Genomic DNA, 18,725 nt, shown 5'->3' on the forward strand with positions numbered 1-18,725 from the left:
AAATGAGTCGAGGAATATTAGTACAGTGAAAATAATAAGACGAGAACTGGACGATAATTATTATAAAGAATAAATTTTAAAGTTTTTTCTACTTTAATGACAAAAAAGCAAGCTCATTAGCAGAAACCGATTCAAAATTATTTTGCACATTATATGTGAAACATTATTTGGTTGAAAAGTGTCATTTTTGTTGGCACAAAAATATATTAATTTGTCTGGACTAAATTAGAGTTCTGTTTATCTTGTTACTATCAACATTTACACAGTGTTGCCAAACTGAATTTTGTTATTTTGAGTGTAAATTTATTCCACGGATCTCCGAGGGTACAATACCAGCAAGTTTATTGCTGGAATCGAACCTTGTTATTGCATGTATTAATAATATAGGTATGCAAAGTCCGCAGATAGTGTGCTACTCTTTTTATAAACAAAATGGCGCCCTAAAATCGTGTTTTTTTCAATTTTTGCTCTATAACTCCAAAAACACTCAAATAAAAATTCACCGCAATTAAATTCTGCATAGAGACATGTTTTTCCCGATTTATTTCGACGAAAAATTTCCCCGGAAAAAGCGGGTTTTTCCAACAAAATCTTTAATTTTCAACTAAAATTTTAGATAAGTAATTGTTAATCAATAATTAAATAACTTGGTAATGTAAAAGCCCTTTTCATATAGATTACAATTCCAGAAGCCGATGGAAATTGAATGAACTGTTTAGCAACAATTGAATTATTAATTACAAATTTACGGTCGCTATAATAACGACAATAATTATGATGCATAAGAATAACTATGATTTTTTCATAAAAAGATACTATACCTATCTAATGTACTTTACAGAATTGAAATTGGACTATTTAAGCGGCTTCAGGAATATTTTAAAATTATAAACAATTTTTTGGCTTATAAACAAATAGAATATCTCGGGAAATATTAAACTAAATTAAATTGTGAAGACGGTATTCGAAAAACAGCGGCAGGACGCTTCTTTTAAAAGAAAAACGTTTAATTATGACGAGTGGTTCCTGAGATACAACCGGTCAAAGTTGACCGGAATTTACGGCAAAGATATAAACAATAAGATCATAATTTTCAAACCATCACCTTTTTATTTTTGTCCTCTTTCTCCACACCAATTTTCATATCTTTAAAATACTCATAACATATATCTATATAAATAAAAATGAATGTTTGTATGTATGTATGTTCCGTATAGACTCGCAAACTATGCATTTGATCGTATGATGACCTTAATCAAAGTTGTTGTGCATGAACCCGGGATGGTTTCTGAAGTGGAACGGTCTACCTAAGTGAAAAGGGGGCTTGCCCCCCCAAAATTATTTTAAATTTTTTTGGCCAAATTTTTTTTTCTTAATTTTATACGATGTAGAACTAAAATATACATACAATCCTAAATTTTCACTTTTTTATCTCCAACCGTTAATTTTTAATAGCCATCTAAATATTACCTCTTCTATATAAATAAAAATGAATGTTTGTATGTATGTATGTTCCGTATAGACTCGCAAACTATGCATTTGATCGTATGATGACCTTAATCAAAGTTGTTGTGCATGAACCCGGGATGGTTTCTGAAGTGGAACGGTCTACCTAAGTGAAAAGGGGGCTTGCCCACCCAAAATTATTTTAAATTTTTTTGGCCAAATTTTTTTTTCTTAATTTTATACGATGTAGAATCAAAATATACATACAATCCTAAATTTTCACTTTTTTATCTCCAACCGTTAATTTTTAATAGCCATCTAAATTTTACCTCTTCTATATAAATAAAAATGAATGTTTGTATGTATGTATGTTCCGTATAGACTCGCAAACTATGCATTTGATCGTATGATGACCTTAATTAAAGTTGTTGTGCATGAACCCGGGATGGTTTCTGAAGTGGAACGTTCTACCTAAGTGAAAAGGGGGCTTGCCCCCCCAAAATTATTTTAAATTTTTTTGGCCAAATTTTTTTTTCTTAATTTTATACGATGTAGAACCAAAATATAAACACAATCCTAAATTTTCACTTTTTTATCTCCAACCGTTAATTTTTAATAGCCATCTAAATATTACCTCTTCTATATAAATAAAAATGAATGTTTGTATGTATGTATGTTCCGTATAGACTCGCAAGCTATGCATTTGATCGTATGATGACCTTAATCAAAGTTGTTGTGCATGAACCCGGGATGGTTTCTGAAGTGGAACGGTCTACCTAAGTGAAAAGGGGGCTTGCCCCCCAAAATTATTTTAAATTTTTTTGGCCAAATTTTTTTTTCTTAATTTTATACGATGTAGAACCAAAATATACATACAATCCTAAATTTTCACTTTTTTATCTCCAACCGTTAATTTTTAATAGCCATCTAAATATTACCTCTTCTATATAAATAAAAATGAATGTTTGTATGTATGTATGTTCCGTATAGACTCGCAAACTATGCATTTGATCGTATGATGACCTTAATCAAAGTTGTTGTGCATGAACCCGGGATGGTTTCTGAAGTGGAACGGTCTACCTAAGTGAAAAGGGGGCTTGCCCCCCCAAAATTATTTTAAATTTTTTTGGCCAAATTTTTTTTTCTTAATTTTATACGATGTAGAACCAAAATATACATACAATCCTAAATTTTCACTTTTTTATCTCCAACCGTTAATTTTTAATAGCCATCTAAATATTACCTCTTCTATATAAATAAAAATGAATGTTTGTATGTATGTATGATCCGTATAGACTCGCAAACTATGCATTTGATCGTATGACGACCTTAATCAAAGTTGTTGTGCATGAACCCGGGATGGTTTCTGAAGTGGAACGTTCTACCTAAGTGAAAAGGAGGCTTGCCCCCCCAAAATTATTTTAAATTTTTTTGGCCAAATTTTTTTTTTCTTAATTTTATACGATGTAGAACCAAAATATACACACAATCCTAAATTTTCACTTTTTTATCTTCAACCGTTATTTTTTAATAGCCATTTAAATATTTAACATCTATATATATAAAAAATTCTCTTTCTTAGTATTTGTTGCCATACTCCTCCGAAACTACTAGACCGATTTTTATGAAATTTGGCAGTTATACTCCCTGATGTTCGCTATCCAACGGTATATAAATCGTCTCTCTAGCTCAATTAATTTCCGAGATAACAAAACGAGCCCGTAGGACAACACGAGAGCACGAGAGACGACATTAAGCACACGAGAAGAACGGGCGAAAATTGTACTAACATCCGTGAAATTATGAAGTTTTTAATTTATCGATTACTATTTTTAATGTACCAAAAATATTTCAAAATTTTGCCGAAGGACCATGTCTCTGGTATAATAATCAAAATTTTGGCAGATGCTTTTATAGAGGCGCATCTCTGGTATAATAATCAAAATTTTGGCGAAGGCGTGTATCTCTACTACAATAATAATTTTTCCCCAAAAAACTAGCACAAGAACACTTCGCTCTCTGTCTCAATAGGTCCGTCCGTCAGTTTACTCTTTTTAATGCTTTTAAAATTTTACCAAAATACAGAAGCATAAAATCAAACTATTGTTGATCAAAGAATTTTTCTATAAAATATTTTGTAGAACACCTACGTTTTTTAGAGTTTATACAATTATTACAGAGAAAAGCAACTGCCGAAAGGTCACATTTACTCAAAGTTGATTGCTCGAATGAAAAAGAAAATTGTATATCTAAAATATTTATTCACAATAGTACAAAATATAGACATAAGAAAGATAGTATAATAGAACAAATTATATGATAATCCACATATATAATCGTATATTAATTTATGCTGACAACATCTTTATTATAAATCTTAAATATGTTTGAGCTTTGGAAATATAAGAAAAATAACGGAAGAAATTTATTTCCGCTCTAGAACAAGAACAAAGTTTAAATGAACTAAAAATTGAACAGTGTGGTCCTTCTCAGAGGCATTTTTCAGTATGTCACAAGTAACCGCAAAAAAGGTAAGTCCGTGGTAATACACATTTATAACATTTATTATAATCTGACATTTAAGTTAATTGTGACAGTTGTCAGAATCGTAATCAGCCAAATATGAAAAGGGTATTGAAGTTTAACCCTTTAATTTGCAATTTGGTATAAAAACAAATCAATTGTGTTTATTGCATTTATAAAATATTATTTTCTTTGATTTGTATAGTCTTATAAATTGTACAGATTATAGTCGTATATATAATTCCTAAATCATTTTTTGTTCGATTATAGCGCCATCTATGAACAACTAGAATAAATGTTATAACAAACTGTGATCACGGACGTACCATTTTTTCTGTCACTTCCAACTTAATGCGTTAGAAAGAAATCGAAAACCTGTGATGCACTGAAAGATGCCTCTGAGAACGAGTATCCATAAGTGGCAAACAACCTCAAAATGATCATAGAAGATATAGAGATAGTGTTGATAGGTTATTGCGTTTAATAAACAATTACATATTATGAACCACAAATTAATATCTGTGATTATATACGTAGAATATTAAATAATTTGTCCTATTAAATGTACCTCTCTTATATACCTACAAATTTTGCATTATTGTGAATAAATATTTGGACATATAATTTTCTTTTTTATTCGAGCAATTTTTATTTCGATCAATTTTTATATCGAGCAATTCATTTTCGAGCAGTTGATTTTGAGTTATTGATCTTTAGCAATTGCGTTCGACCAATTGATCTAGAATTAAAATTATGACACATTATCTAATTATGACACATTATCTAAGGTGCAACGAAGTTCACCGGGTCAGCTAGTTATTATAATAAAAACTATCGATAATACGTGTGAAAATTGGCAAAAATAGCAAAATTCCAATAAAAAATTAAGTTGGAGAAAATGGAACCCTCAAAGTTCAAAATCGGTATACGTTAAAAAAAATGCATTTTCTCGGCTTCGCATTTAGCAATTTCCTTCATTCTTTTTTTGTTCCCTAATAACTCGAGTAGAGTCATCGAACTAACGTATTATTAAATGTCAAACTTGCTTTTGTTTTGTTATAATAGATTAATTTATTTATAAGAACAGAAAACTACATATTTTTTCCAGTTGTAGGCTTTTTTTAGATAAACTTACTACAACTGTACCTTTTAAAGTTAAAAACAGATATGTTCTAATTTGAAAGCAGTATAATTATTTAAACAATTTTTATTTAAACAAATTAAAATTTTGTGTTATAATAAATAAATTAATTTATTATAACAAAACATAAGCAAGATATTTAATAATGCGTTAGATCGATGGCTCTACTCGAGCTACTTGGGAACAAAAAAAGAATGAAGGAAATTGCTCCATGGGAAGCCGAGATTTTGAACTTTGAGGGTTACATTTTCTCCAACCTAATTTTTGATTGGAATTTTGCTATTTTTGGCAATTTTCACACGTATTATCGACAGTTTTTATTATAATAATATATGTTATGAGTATTTTAAGGATATGAAAATTGGTGTAGAGAAAGAGGACAAAAATAAAAAGGTGATGGTTTGAAAATTATGATCCTGTTGTTTATATCTTTGCCGTAAATTCCGGTCAATATTGACCGGTTGTATCTCAGGAACTACTCATCATAATTAAACGTTTTTTCTTTTAAAAGAAGCGTCCTGCCGCTGTTTTTCGAAACCCGTTTTTACAATTTAATTTAGTTTAACATTTCCCGAGATATTCTATTGGTTTATAAGCCAAAAAATTGTTTATAATTTTAAAATACTCCCGAGGCCGCTTAAATAGTCCAATTTCAATTCTGTAAAATGTATTAGATAGGTATAGTGTCTTTTTATGAAAAAATCATAGTTATTCTTATACATCATAATTATTGTCGTTATTACAGTGACCGTAAATTTTTAATTAACAATTCAATTGTTGCTAAACTGTTTATTCAGTTTTCATCGGCTTCTGGAACTATAATCTATACGAAAAGGGCTTTCACATTACCAAGTTATTTAATTATTGATTAACAATTACTTATCTAAAAGTTTAGTTGAAAATTAAAGATTTTGTTGGAAAAACCCGCTTTTTCCGGGGAAAGTTTTCGTCGAAATAAATCGGAAAAATCACATCTCTATGCAGAATTTAATTGCGGTGAATTTTTATTTGAGTGTTTTTCGTGTAAAGTTAAAATCTTTGGAGTTATAGAGCAAAAATGGAAAAGAACACGATTTTCTGGCGCCATTTTGTTTATAAAAAAAGTAGCACACTATCTGCGGACTTTGCATACCTATATTATTAATATATACAATCATAACATGCGATTCCAGCAATGAAATTGCTGGTAAATAACTTTTCCCAAAAATGGCCTATTCTCCGATAATCAGCCCAGACTATTACTTTTATACCAAGAGAGAGGATATGGCCCTAGAAGAAGGTCCGCATAATATGGTTGACAGTTGAAAGTGGATTTAGCTTTTCCAATGCGCGCTTCTTATTTTTTTTTGGTTGTTAGTCCATTCTTCATTTATTATGGTGCCGAGGTAGTTGTAGTGCTTCACTCTTATTGGTTTGGTTGATATAGAGTTACCCTTTGTATGATCCTAATATACAAATTATGCAATATGTATAGGTATAATATACATATTTTCTTATTAAAATACATATCTACACAACATACAGTAGGAAAAATGAAAGAATACCCATGAACGAACATATAAAACACGCTGTATCTTCCGGTCACCGTGTCATACAAAAAATTTTCCAGCGCAAGTACATGTAATAATTATTATTACATGTACTTGCGCTGGGCAATTTTCTTTGTGACACGGTGACAGGAAAATACAGCGTGTTTTATATGTTCGTTCATGGGTATTCTTTCATTTTTCCGACTGTACATAATTATGTACATATTTATTTTTTCCTGAAAATTTATCAGACTTGGGCATCGAAATTTTTTTTGTATTGTTTGTGAAAGACAATTCATTTTCCTACTATTTTTTATATAAATATATAATTTTATATAAATACTCATTTTCCTACTATTTTATATGTATATATTTTTTATATGCCTGGGGGGGGGGGAGTTTAACCCCCTGGGTGCGCCAATGCAGTGGCGTGCTGGAACTTTTTAAGCGGCCCGGTGATTTTATAGAAAAGCGGCCTCCCATCCTTAGTTTACCTTATATTATCAGGATGTTTTATTCGTTATTATAAAATAAAAAAATATATAAAATTATTTTTAAATCAAACATAAAACTTCGAATTCAATGATTTTTTGTTTAATTTGCTGTATTTTTTTAAGAATAAGCAATCTTACAAATAATGAATGACATGTATGACAATATTGTATGCAATAAGGTAGAAACCGTAATTTCCTGAATAAATATAATATGAATGTAATGTAATTAAGATAAAAATAAAATAAAATTTGAATAAGTTTTCAATTATGTATTAAGTTCAATTTTAGTAAATCAATTATACAAGAGAGTACAAAATACAAGTACAGTGTGCAAATACTTTAATGTAACAATATTTAAGATGTTAATACAACGCAATAATCTAAACATTCTTTTGCAATTATTTTATAAAATAATTACTTAACTCTCGATCAATAATTTCGGCAATAAAGTAGATTTTTGAGCAAATTCGTCGATTATTATTTCATTATTTTTAAGCTCATACAAAGCTTCTTTTTCTATAGCCATTAGCATAAATGTTTCCAAGTTATCTTGTGTTAAAGTACTTCTTAACCGATTTTTTATATATTTTAACGTTCAAAAGCTTCTTTCGCAAGATACTGAAAGAGTTAATAAATGCTTATATAGTATTTAAATTTGGATAAGCACACTGATATAAGTTGTACTTATGCAAAACAGCATAACAGCAAACTATACAATCTTTACAGTTGTTAGTACCACACGGAGATGAAGTTTTCACGGTATCAACAATATTGTCATTTATTTGTTACTTCATGTTGATTATCACTTAGATTAATGATATCATCCTTCATATTTTCTGTAGACTGAACATATTCATCATTAACTCGATCTTCTATAATTTCAGTATTTTGCAAAATCCTATTCTTTAATGCAATCCGTTTATCAGCAAAATCCACGAGTTCTTCTCTAATTATTGCGGTCGCAGATATGGTAGGATAAAAATTTCTTAATTTTTCAATAAATGATTTAAATGCCGTTAAAGGTATACCATTTTTTTGTATCAAAATTTCTAGGATGTAGAGTGCTTATATCATCATAAAACGATTTGTCTTGATCAAACCGTTTTTAATACTTCCAATAATTCGGTCAAAAATATGCAAGACGTTTTTCCATTTATTATTCTGCAAGTACATACATGTTTGAAGGAAATTGGAAAACCATAAATATATTTGTATGTATGAAAATAAATATTATATGTAGCAATATGTTTATGTATATAGAGTCTTATTCATTTACCTACTTAACACGTTGACAGACAGAACGTCTATAGACGTCTAATTTCCATTGATGTAATGTGACACAACGTCTATAGACGTCTTTTTAAAATAACGAGTTGTGACAAAAAATCGGTGTCATATGCATATTAAATGAATTAAACAATAATGGTCGTCGTCCACATGTTTGCAATAAATGTTAAAAACTCATTGTTTCCACAAATTAAGAAATTCAGCAAGTTCCCTATTCATATTCTACTTTGAAAAATACATAAATATAGTGCCACAAAACGTGCTTACACTTTTGACTCAATGTCCGTCAACGTGTTAGACTGTACCTATTTTACAATTGAAAAATTTTTAATTTTTTTTAAATGTTTTATTAATATTATTAGCAAAATTAACATTCGATAGAAATTTAAAAAATATTTTTTTGTTACATCTAAAATTTTTTGTGAAAAAAAAGCTATTTGACCGGCCTCAAGAGGCCGGGGCCTCTCGGTGATTACACCGATTCATTTATATGGCCAGCACGCCACTGCGCCAATGGTTTCTATGGAGAATAGGGTCAGTACAGCGGATCAGAATAAGATTCTGAAGAAGTAGTCGAATATTGTTAAATACATTATTAAATCACTAGATAAACAAAAAAATATGTCCATCAGAATTTGTGACGTCCTGTTAATAAAATTTCAGATACAAAAGAAAAAATATGGAAACTTACAAAATCTTCTAGTGATGCCATCTACACAGAACCAATTGGACTAATATATTACTTTCTATTTTCGGATCTAGCGCTAAAGGTTAAGAAAGTAAGTAATAGATGGCGCTTCAACTGAATTTGTTTAAAAATAATTTGAATGGTATTTACAATAATATATTTAGGTAGAAAAGCTTTTATTTACTGATTATTGAATAAATATAATTGCCAAAAAATCATTATGGGAATAGAGGCAGATATCCATGGGTAAAAAATTTAATTCTTTGTTTTACTACAGAGTTTTCGGGAATATTGATTCAGTTATATTATATACCTACGAGGTATGTGACACCATTAAGGGGAGTGCAATTAGAACGAAAACATGCATTGTTTCGGAAAAATTCAAACAAGCTTATATTTTTCTAAAATAAATTATATCATAAAATATATCATAAAAACTCAAGGTAATTTATAGTTCATCTACTCACGGATTTTGCTGTAAATTTTAAAGAACTGTTCGGATTGCGATGAAATTTGCCATGCACATAGATAACATGTCAAACAAAAAAAAAAAAAAGAAAAGAATGTGTGTGTACTTTGTACGCACGTAAGAAGTTATACTTCTATTATAATATAATCAATATACCTAGGTATCTACTTTAAACAATTTTTTTTGTATTGTATTTAAATATTGAACTATTTTAGAAAGAACAAAAAGAATACCAAAAATAAAAAAAAATGGATATGACTTTGTCAGGATTCGAACAGGGGACCTCTCGATTCCTAGGCGAATGCTCTACTAATCGGGTCTAGGACATTTCGCCGTCGCCGTTTCGCCGTCGCCATTTCGCCGTCGCCGTTTCGTCGTCGAGCCATTTCGCCGTCGTCGTTTCGCCGTCGAGTCATTTCGCCGTCGAGCCATTTCGCCGTCGCCATTTCGTTGTTAGCATTCGTACTTATAATTTCGGGATGATCATTACTTGTATATAAGTTTTGAATGGTTTTCGAACGATTATATACTTTTGCATAATAAAGTTTTTTATTTTTGATATAGTAAAAACAATTGAAATTGAAATCCCTTTTCTCAATATTGTTTATTTCCGGGAATCTGATAATAGTCATATTTATCTATTTAATGATTTGTTTTTGGTTTTACTAGCAACATCAGCATTTTATTTACACTGACATTTAGTATAAAAAAAGTTAGTATGTTATCACGTTCTTGTAAACTTAACCAATGCCGGGATGGTGACGGCGAAACGGACGACGGCGAACTGGCTCGACGGCGAAACGGCCGACGGCGAAGTGGCTCGACGGCGAAACGGCGAAACGTCCCAGTCCGCTACCGATCAGCTACCACCGCTTTTGTATTCAGTCGATCATTTCTCGGACGTAATTACAATTTACGATCAAGGTGACAGATACATTAATTGAAAATAAACATTTTGAATAATACTTATAAGGAGGAAGACAAATCCACAGACATAAAAATTATAATAAATATATTTACTAAAAACACTACCTAATAATATATTCTTTTCACGAACACCTTATTTGCGCTACATAACTTAAAAGATGTAGCGACTAATACCATACTGTCGGTGTGCGCATGCGCCAGGGAATGTAAAAATTCACCCTCGTGCCTAAAGAAGTATAACTTCAAAAAAGTGATAAAGTGATTTTTACCTATTGTGCCGATGTGTTCTTCTGCCCTAGGGGTGTTTCACCCCTTCTCGGTTGAAAAACATACGTTCAAGATAAGTCCGGAATTGGATAAACTGACTAATTCTAAGCAACCTTTAAGTTCTATAGAGTTTTCACTAAGTCAATACTTTTCGAGTTATTTGTGAGTGAATTTGTTCATTTTTCAAAAAAAAACACGTTTTGAGACGGTTTCTCGCCAATATGCTTTTTTTCATGAGCATCTTTCAGTGCGTCACAGTTTTTCGATTTCATTCTAACGCATTAAATTGTATGTGACAGAAAAAAACGCACGTCGGTGATTACATTTCATCGGTGACATTTTATAACATTTATTCTAGTTGTCAATAGATGACGCTATAATCGAAAAAAAAAATATTTACGAATTATATAATATATCTACGAATATAATCTGTACAATTTATAAGACTATACAAATCAAAGAAAATACCATTTTATAAATGCAATAAACACAATTGATTTGTTTTTATGCCAAATTGCAAATAAAATGTGACAACTGTCAGATTTAACTAAAATGTCATGTCACTAAAATGTATATTATCACGGACTTACCTTTTATTTTATCATTTGTGACGCACTGAAAAATGCTCATGAAAAGAAGTATACTTCAAAAAGTAAGTATGTTCTCGAAAAAAATATTCTTAGTAAAAATATAGCTTATAAAAAGTGAAAAATATGGTGTATATACGAAGTCTTTAACCTTTAACTACACGCCCTGGCGTACTTTGTACGCCAGATATAAGAATTCTACTGGAAATATATTTAAAAATTTAATTTTTGACCTTGCTTATTTTTCTAACCTATCACTGGAATGTGCTTTACAATTTGGTTTTAGTTTCATTATAATCGGCGTTCTGGAAAGATCGTAATTTACATTTTATTATTTGTTGTTTCCGGTGGTGGACAATATAGGTACCCCAGGATTATATTACTATAAGTCGTAATATAAGTACATATTTTATTTTTTTTTAGTCATTATGGCAAAAAATATATTTTTCTTTGTAAACAATACTTTTTCTCCTGTAAAAAATCACATTTAAAAAAATTTTTTATTAGTAATTTTATTTATCATGGAATCCAGTTATTCCATGATTCCAGTTATAAATCCCAATTGGCTTACTGAAAAGGAACTCGAAGTATTCACTGATGCCGAATAAGGTTTATAACAAACAACTAAGTGTATTTTTTCAAAAAAAATTAAACAAATCCGCTGTTTTTAAGTGTATTTTCTTGTGGCGTACAAAGTACGCCACGCGTGTAGTTATGTTATAACTTGATGCGCGGGTAGTTAAAGGTTAAACCCAGTAGGTCATGAAATGTAGGTTCTTATTCGTCAAATTCCAAATCGAATATTTCAACGTGAAATAACCAAAAATGAAGCACTTTTCGAGAAAAAGTCATCACAACTTTTTAGTATTAAAAAAAAACTATATTTTTGTTATTTTTTAGTTTCTAGCATCAATAATCAATTAACTAGTTTTGATGGAAAATAAGCCACAATTTTACTAAAAAAATTATTTTATTAACGTTTCGACACCCAAATCGGGTGTCGTTGTCAAAATACACAAAATATTCAATAGTAACTATGTAACGCTCAAAATAAAGTTGGACACTTTTTTTTTGGTAAAAAAATCGTAAAAATCACACCTTAATTAGCATCCCAAATGACTTGACTTTGACTTATGTATTGCTTATATGATCTGTAAGTTTTACCGCTTCAAAGTGCTCATTTTTGAAACAATGTGGTTTTAAATAAAAAAAAAATTTATAATTTTGAAATTTTTTTTTCAAAATAACTTACTAAGTAATTATTGGTGATACCAAAAATCTCAACTAGTATAAAAAATATAGGTTTTTCTATTCTGAATATTTTTGACTTTTTGTTTTCCTGAAGAGAAAAATTGGTTATAAGACATGTCGGTTCAAAATTTGCATACACTCGTGATTAGTGACTCGTTTAAGATGAATTTGACTACAGCCTTTTCAAAAATAAGCACTTTGAACCAGCGAATCTTACATATCTTAAATACAATAAGTAAAGTAATTTTTTGTCAAGCGGTAACGATTAATATCTTTTTGGATGCTAACTAGAAGGTGATTTTCACGATTTTTTTACAACCAAAAAAGGTAACAACACTATTTTGATCGAAATTTATTTACTTTTGATATTACAAACTTAAAAAAAAACAATAGACTATTAAAACAGTAAATTAATTAATCCTATTGTTTTTCATACTGACATGGCTGATCACGATCACTTTACGCCATCCGTTTTTATAAATAATAAAACTCAAAAATTTTCTACATACAAATCTCCAGTCATAATTAAAAACCTTAATATCGGAAAACTAACACAGCTTTTAAAAAATGAACATTGGAATGAAATTTATATCAACAAAATAGATTCTCAAATTGCATATGATACATTTATAAATAAGTTAAATATATACATATATCCTACATATGTAAGATTGTAAATAGTTTACCTTATATTTTAAATTCCCCTGTATATCATTTTTCTTAATTATTAGTACGAGAACGGGATAAGGGTCTCACATATGGACGTTGGCCCAGATGTGCAGAACAAATTGGGGATTACGGCGACGGTGCCGGACTACTTTTAACTTTATAGTTTTAGTTTATTGCAAAAAGACGGCGGCGGGTCGATACATACTTTGAACCAATTTTAATTGGGTTCTTTCATAGGAAAAAAGAGTGCTATACCTATATCATATACACGATGCTTATGCCCTATGCTATTTATGTATACATACACATAATTTATATACATACATACAAAATTTATTTCAGCGAAGTGATGACGGTCGCAAATTCAATACTTTTTCCCCATCCAAGAAGTGCACATCGTCTCTAACGAAATTTTCATTTCAAATATTTATTTCGTCGAAGAGATGACGGTCGCTAATTTAATACTTTTTCCCATCCAAAAAGTGCACAACGTCCCTAAAGAAGTTTTCACTTCAAAAATTTATTTCGCCGAAGCGATGACGGTCGCGATGACGGTCCATAATTCAATACGTTTCCCCCATCCAAAAAGTGCACAACGTCCCTAAAGAAATTTTCAATTCAAAAATTTATTTCGTCGAAGCGATGACTTTTTTCCATCCAAAAAGCACAACGTCCCTAAGGAAGTTTCACTTCAAATGTTTATTTCGTCGAAGCGATGACGGTCGCTAATTTATTACTTTTTCCCATCCAAAAAGTGCACAACGTCCCTAAAGAAGTTTTCACTTCAAAAATTTATTTCGTCGAAGTGATGATGGTCGCTAATTTAATAATTTTTCCCCATCCAAAACGTGCACAACGTCCCTAAAGGAGTTTTCACTTCAAAAATTTATTTCGCCGAAGCGATGACGGTCGTGATGACGGTCGCTAATTCAATACCTTTTCCCCATCTACAAAGTGCACAACGTCCTCAAAAGAAGTTTTCACCTTAAAAATGTATTTTGCCGAAGCGATGATGGTCGCGATGACGGTCGCCAATTTAAAACTTTTTCCCCATCTAAAAAGTGCACAACGTCCCTAAATAAATTTTCACTTCAAAAATTTATTTCGTCGAAGCGATGACGGTCGCTAATTTAATACTTTTTCCCCATCCAAAAAGTGCACAACGACCCTCAAGAAGTTTTCACTTCAAAAATTTATTTTCTCGAAGCGATGACGGTCGCGATGACGGTCGCCAATTTAATTCTTTTTCCTATCCAAAAAGTGCACAGCGTCCCTAAAGAAGTTTTCACTTCAATACATATACACACAAAATTTATTTCGCCGGAGAGATGACGGTCGCGAAATAAATCCTTTTTCCCCATCCTAAAATAGGTTTTACATTTATTTTAAATTTAAATACTTTTATATAATTTATATATACATATCTATAAATAAAAACATCAAAAAATCCTTGGATAACGGTGGGGTTGATATCTTTTATCAAACGACTAGATTTTCTTAAAAAGAAATTAGTGTCATAGGGTCTTGTTATTCTTACCACTATTGTCTGTATTTAGAATTTAATTTCAATTTTTAAGAATTACCTACATATATAAGCCCGGCCGCACATCAAAGAAACATGAAACGTAAATTACGTTTCATGGAAATAAACCACTGCTAAACAAATATACGTCCGGCCATTTATAAAACTCTCCGAAAATAAAAATGTGTCATGAGCATGAATCACACTAGTTTCATTGGTAGGCGGACTTTGAGATTTATTTAGCAGTGTTTTAGTTTCATGAAACATGTTTTTCGTTTCATGTTTCATGTTTTTCGTTTCATATTTCTTTGGTGTGCGGCTTGGCTAAAAGTACAGGCTGAATGATGACGGTTCTATAAACACGAGTATCGAGCCTATTGTATTGGGATTATTTTTATGACCCAGTATAAACCTTGCAATGCATATTTGCAACTTTTTAGTTTACCTACCGAAATCTTATTCATGAATCTTGATAATATAGAGATATCGAAACCGTCGTTTGGTAATAAAAGATCCTTTATTTTGACACTTTTGACATTTAAGCATGGTTATTTATGTCAAAATAAAGGATCTTTTATTAAAGGACGATGTTAAATAGGGTTTCGATATCTCTCTAATATAAAAAGTCTTTTAGTTATCACGTGTAGGCAGGCCCTGGCGGTTAGCCTTTACAGGTGTTGAAATTGGGCTTTGGAAAGCAGGTAAAACTAGTAAGGAACCTTACACACTGTATTTGTACGCTGTATTTCAATAAATTTTGTTTTCAAATTTTTTGAGAATTCTTCTTTTTTATTTATAGGCACCTACACAAAAATTAAAATCTATTAAGCAGTTACATTTCCTATGTGTGTACTAGTGTAGTTCAAAATGTTCCCATCAAATTAGAACTAAAAGAAGAAAAAAGCGCGTTAAAGTGGGCCCCTGCGGGTCCCGGGCCCTGCGGAATCCGCGGAACTATGCTCAGTACGCCACTGCTTTGGTTTATAACTAAATTTTGTTATGACGTCATTGCGTATTTACAATGGATAAAGATTTTATTTCACACTGACAAACTGTCCATACATTTGTCTTTTTTTACATCTAAATGTCATCTTTCTTACAGTATTAAAATGCCTCCAAAAAGTAGCAAAAGTGCAACGGAAGCTGCAAAAGCTGTAAATATTTCTTATTAGATACTAATAAATAAAATAATGTTAAATATATTATCAAATAAACGTAGGTATCACTAGAAATTTAATAATAATTGTATATTTAAAATTTCAGTCTGATACAAGACATTCCGTAGACGATGCCTTACCAGAGCCAAAGTACAAAGTCATCAACATTCTTATAGAAAATTATCAGAATATTGTAAGTATAATCGCGTATAATAGGTCTGATTTTTTAGATTTCAAATAACTTCTCAACATCTATAAATACCGAATTTATCTTGTTTTTCTTCTCGCCGTATTTCTCTATCAACTATCTTAAAGCAGACAAGAGACAAGGCATCTGTTGAGAAGAACCCTGTTCTTCTCCTATCGAAATATTTCTTCTTAACTTACGCTCTACAGTTCTCTCCCGAATTTTCATTGTGTGTGTGTGGCATTAACTTTATCCCTTTATAGTTCTTACAGTCCTGAATGTCCCCTTTATCTTTATACAATGATACCATCACACTGTTCCTCCATGCATTGGGCATCCTTTCTTCCTCATATATCTTACTCATCATTTGCCACAAACTATCAACCCATTCCTCTCCTAGAGCCTTCCAAACCTCCATGCCTCCATAGGTATTCCATCAGGTCCTGCCTTACCATTCTTCATTCTTTTTAACGCCTCGACAACCTCGCCTCTCGTTATGCATGGTATTACATTCTCAATTGAAGCGCTTATTGTATAAAGTATAAAGGGTATAAGTCCGCAATACTTAGTTTTAAAAAAACTCAAAAAAAACTAAATAGTTTAGAAACTTGAAGACCTATAAAATTTTGTTCTACATATCAAATGTAGAAATAAACTAATAGAGTGTCATATGATCCAGCAAATTTGGCTTTGAAAACTATTAAGGCCAAAAAGACTATTTTAAGGGTTGGGACTTGTGTCCTTTATAAAATAAATGAATAATAGACGAAATAATGCTGCTTCTCTACAGGTAATACTTATCAATTTATGTATAAAAAATACGTTTATTTTTACAAATAAGGCCTAAAATAAATCTTAAAGCTTATTACTTAAAAAAACTAATCACTATCATATTCTTCATTGGTCCTAGGCCAGTCCGTAAATTGCTCAAAAAATTCTTTATCTTCTTCGAAAATGTAAGTTAAGACTTACATAGGTATATATTAAGGTACATAAGTAGATTTCCTCCCAATATAACATTCATCTATATATCGAAAAGGCGACACCCTGTACATAGTAATAAACATAAACCTTGTACAAGTACACACCTGCAGTCCTGTTCTTGTTTGTCGATCAGGTTTTGTAATTCCTTTTTGACCAACATCACTTTTTCCAAGTAATCGCGCTTTAATTCGTACACTCTTCTTATATTTTCAGGATTTCAATTCCCCCTTTTCCGTTTCCCTTCTCATCTCAATTTAATACTTTTACTACTTGCATCAGAGATATGAGACATGATGCTAATGAATATTGTTTAAAATATTCATGTTTAAAAATATTAATATTTATCAGCAAAACTACTAATGCACACACATGTTACAGCTAACCGAAGTAATAAAATAAACAAATATGTAAACAAAACAACAAAAACGATAGTGGCACCACAAGAATTATTGTATAAAGGTAACTAGTCCTGGACTAGTTCCCTTTATTCGCGTAATAAAAATTTTATCCTGCAATATTTCGCGTATGGTGAGAGAAACAAATTTCCCTTATACATAATACTCATTGATCGGTCGACGTTAATTTAAAAATGTATCGTGGGTATACTGCAAAAACTGACCAAGTCAATTTTTATCGATTTTTAGTTTATGTGACCAAGTCACTCCAAAGAACTAACCGAATACCTGAAAAAATTCCCAAGGCAAAATTATAAGGTATGATGCCGCAACACACATAACATACAAATGTCTATGTCTTGATATGCATATCAACAGACTGGAAGAAATGAACATGTTGACTTTTCACTTTTGTCACTTTTGCATGAAATATGATTCATATTTTATTCATGTCAACATTGAACTGCGACAATTGGATATTATGACTTGGTCACTTTTCTATGTTTTAGATTTATCTATACGTTGTATGTTTATTTGTTGAACGATCACGTGTTGGAAAAATAGATATTAAGTTTATCTTTCATTTTATCGTATAAAACAGAAATTTAAATATTGTGCAGTATAATTTTTTAGAATCTGGGCATTCTTAAATGGAAGCAGATTATATTATGCACAGTGCCATAGAAAATGCTAAAAATAATGTTCCAGTATGCACTATGTATGATTAGTTACACATTTTTAGACTGGCTGAAACAAAAAAGTGATGCATATAACGTACAGGAATTAGGTATAATGCTTTTCTTGATATAAATACTCTAGCTGCTAATATAGGTACTCTTAAAAATAGAACCATTGACGAAAACTGAAATCGTGTTAATTGGCTAAAAATTATATGTATGTGATATGAAGAAGACCAACCGCACTATATTTTTTAAGTACAACTATAGTGATCCAGACTTTCTTATGTTCAATGTAATTGGGCGTACTAAACGAGTTATAAATCTTATAGAAGAAATTCAACTACTATTTTACTCCAAAGAAATTCCTATTTCTAAACTTAAAAAGCAGTATCTGCTAAAATTGTGTAGACAGGAACAACTCCCTCTGAATTTCATACTTGGGTATCAGTCAATACCATCAGAGTGGGAAGATGTTGCTCCAGAGCCATCAGTATTGTCCGATTCGGATTCAGATTAGCTCTA

General features: G+C 30.9%; 1 protein-coding gene across 1 annotated transcript in view; it reads left to right on the forward strand.

Moving 5' to 3' along the window:
* Positions 1 to 15,869: 15,869 nt before the first annotated feature.
* Positions 15,870 to 18,725, forward strand: part of LOC114325824 (uncharacterized) — a 95,833-nt gene continuing 92,977 nt past the window's right edge. The window contains exons 1-2 of the mRNA XM_050646440.1: positions 15,870 to 15,954; positions 16,064 to 16,150. Of these exons, the coding sequence (XP_050502397.1) occupies positions 15,910 to 15,954; positions 16,064 to 16,150 (132 nt within the window). The 5' untranslated portion in view covers positions 15,870 to 15,909. The remainder of the gene's footprint in view (positions 15,955 to 16,063; positions 16,151 to 18,725) is intronic.

The sequence above is a fragment of the Diabrotica virgifera genome, chromosome 3 (genome assembly GCF_917563875.1).
Source record: "Diabrotica virgifera virgifera chromosome 3, PGI_DIABVI_V3a".
Lineage (NCBI taxonomy): Eukaryota > Metazoa > Arthropoda > Insecta > Coleoptera > Chrysomelidae > Diabrotica > Diabrotica virgifera.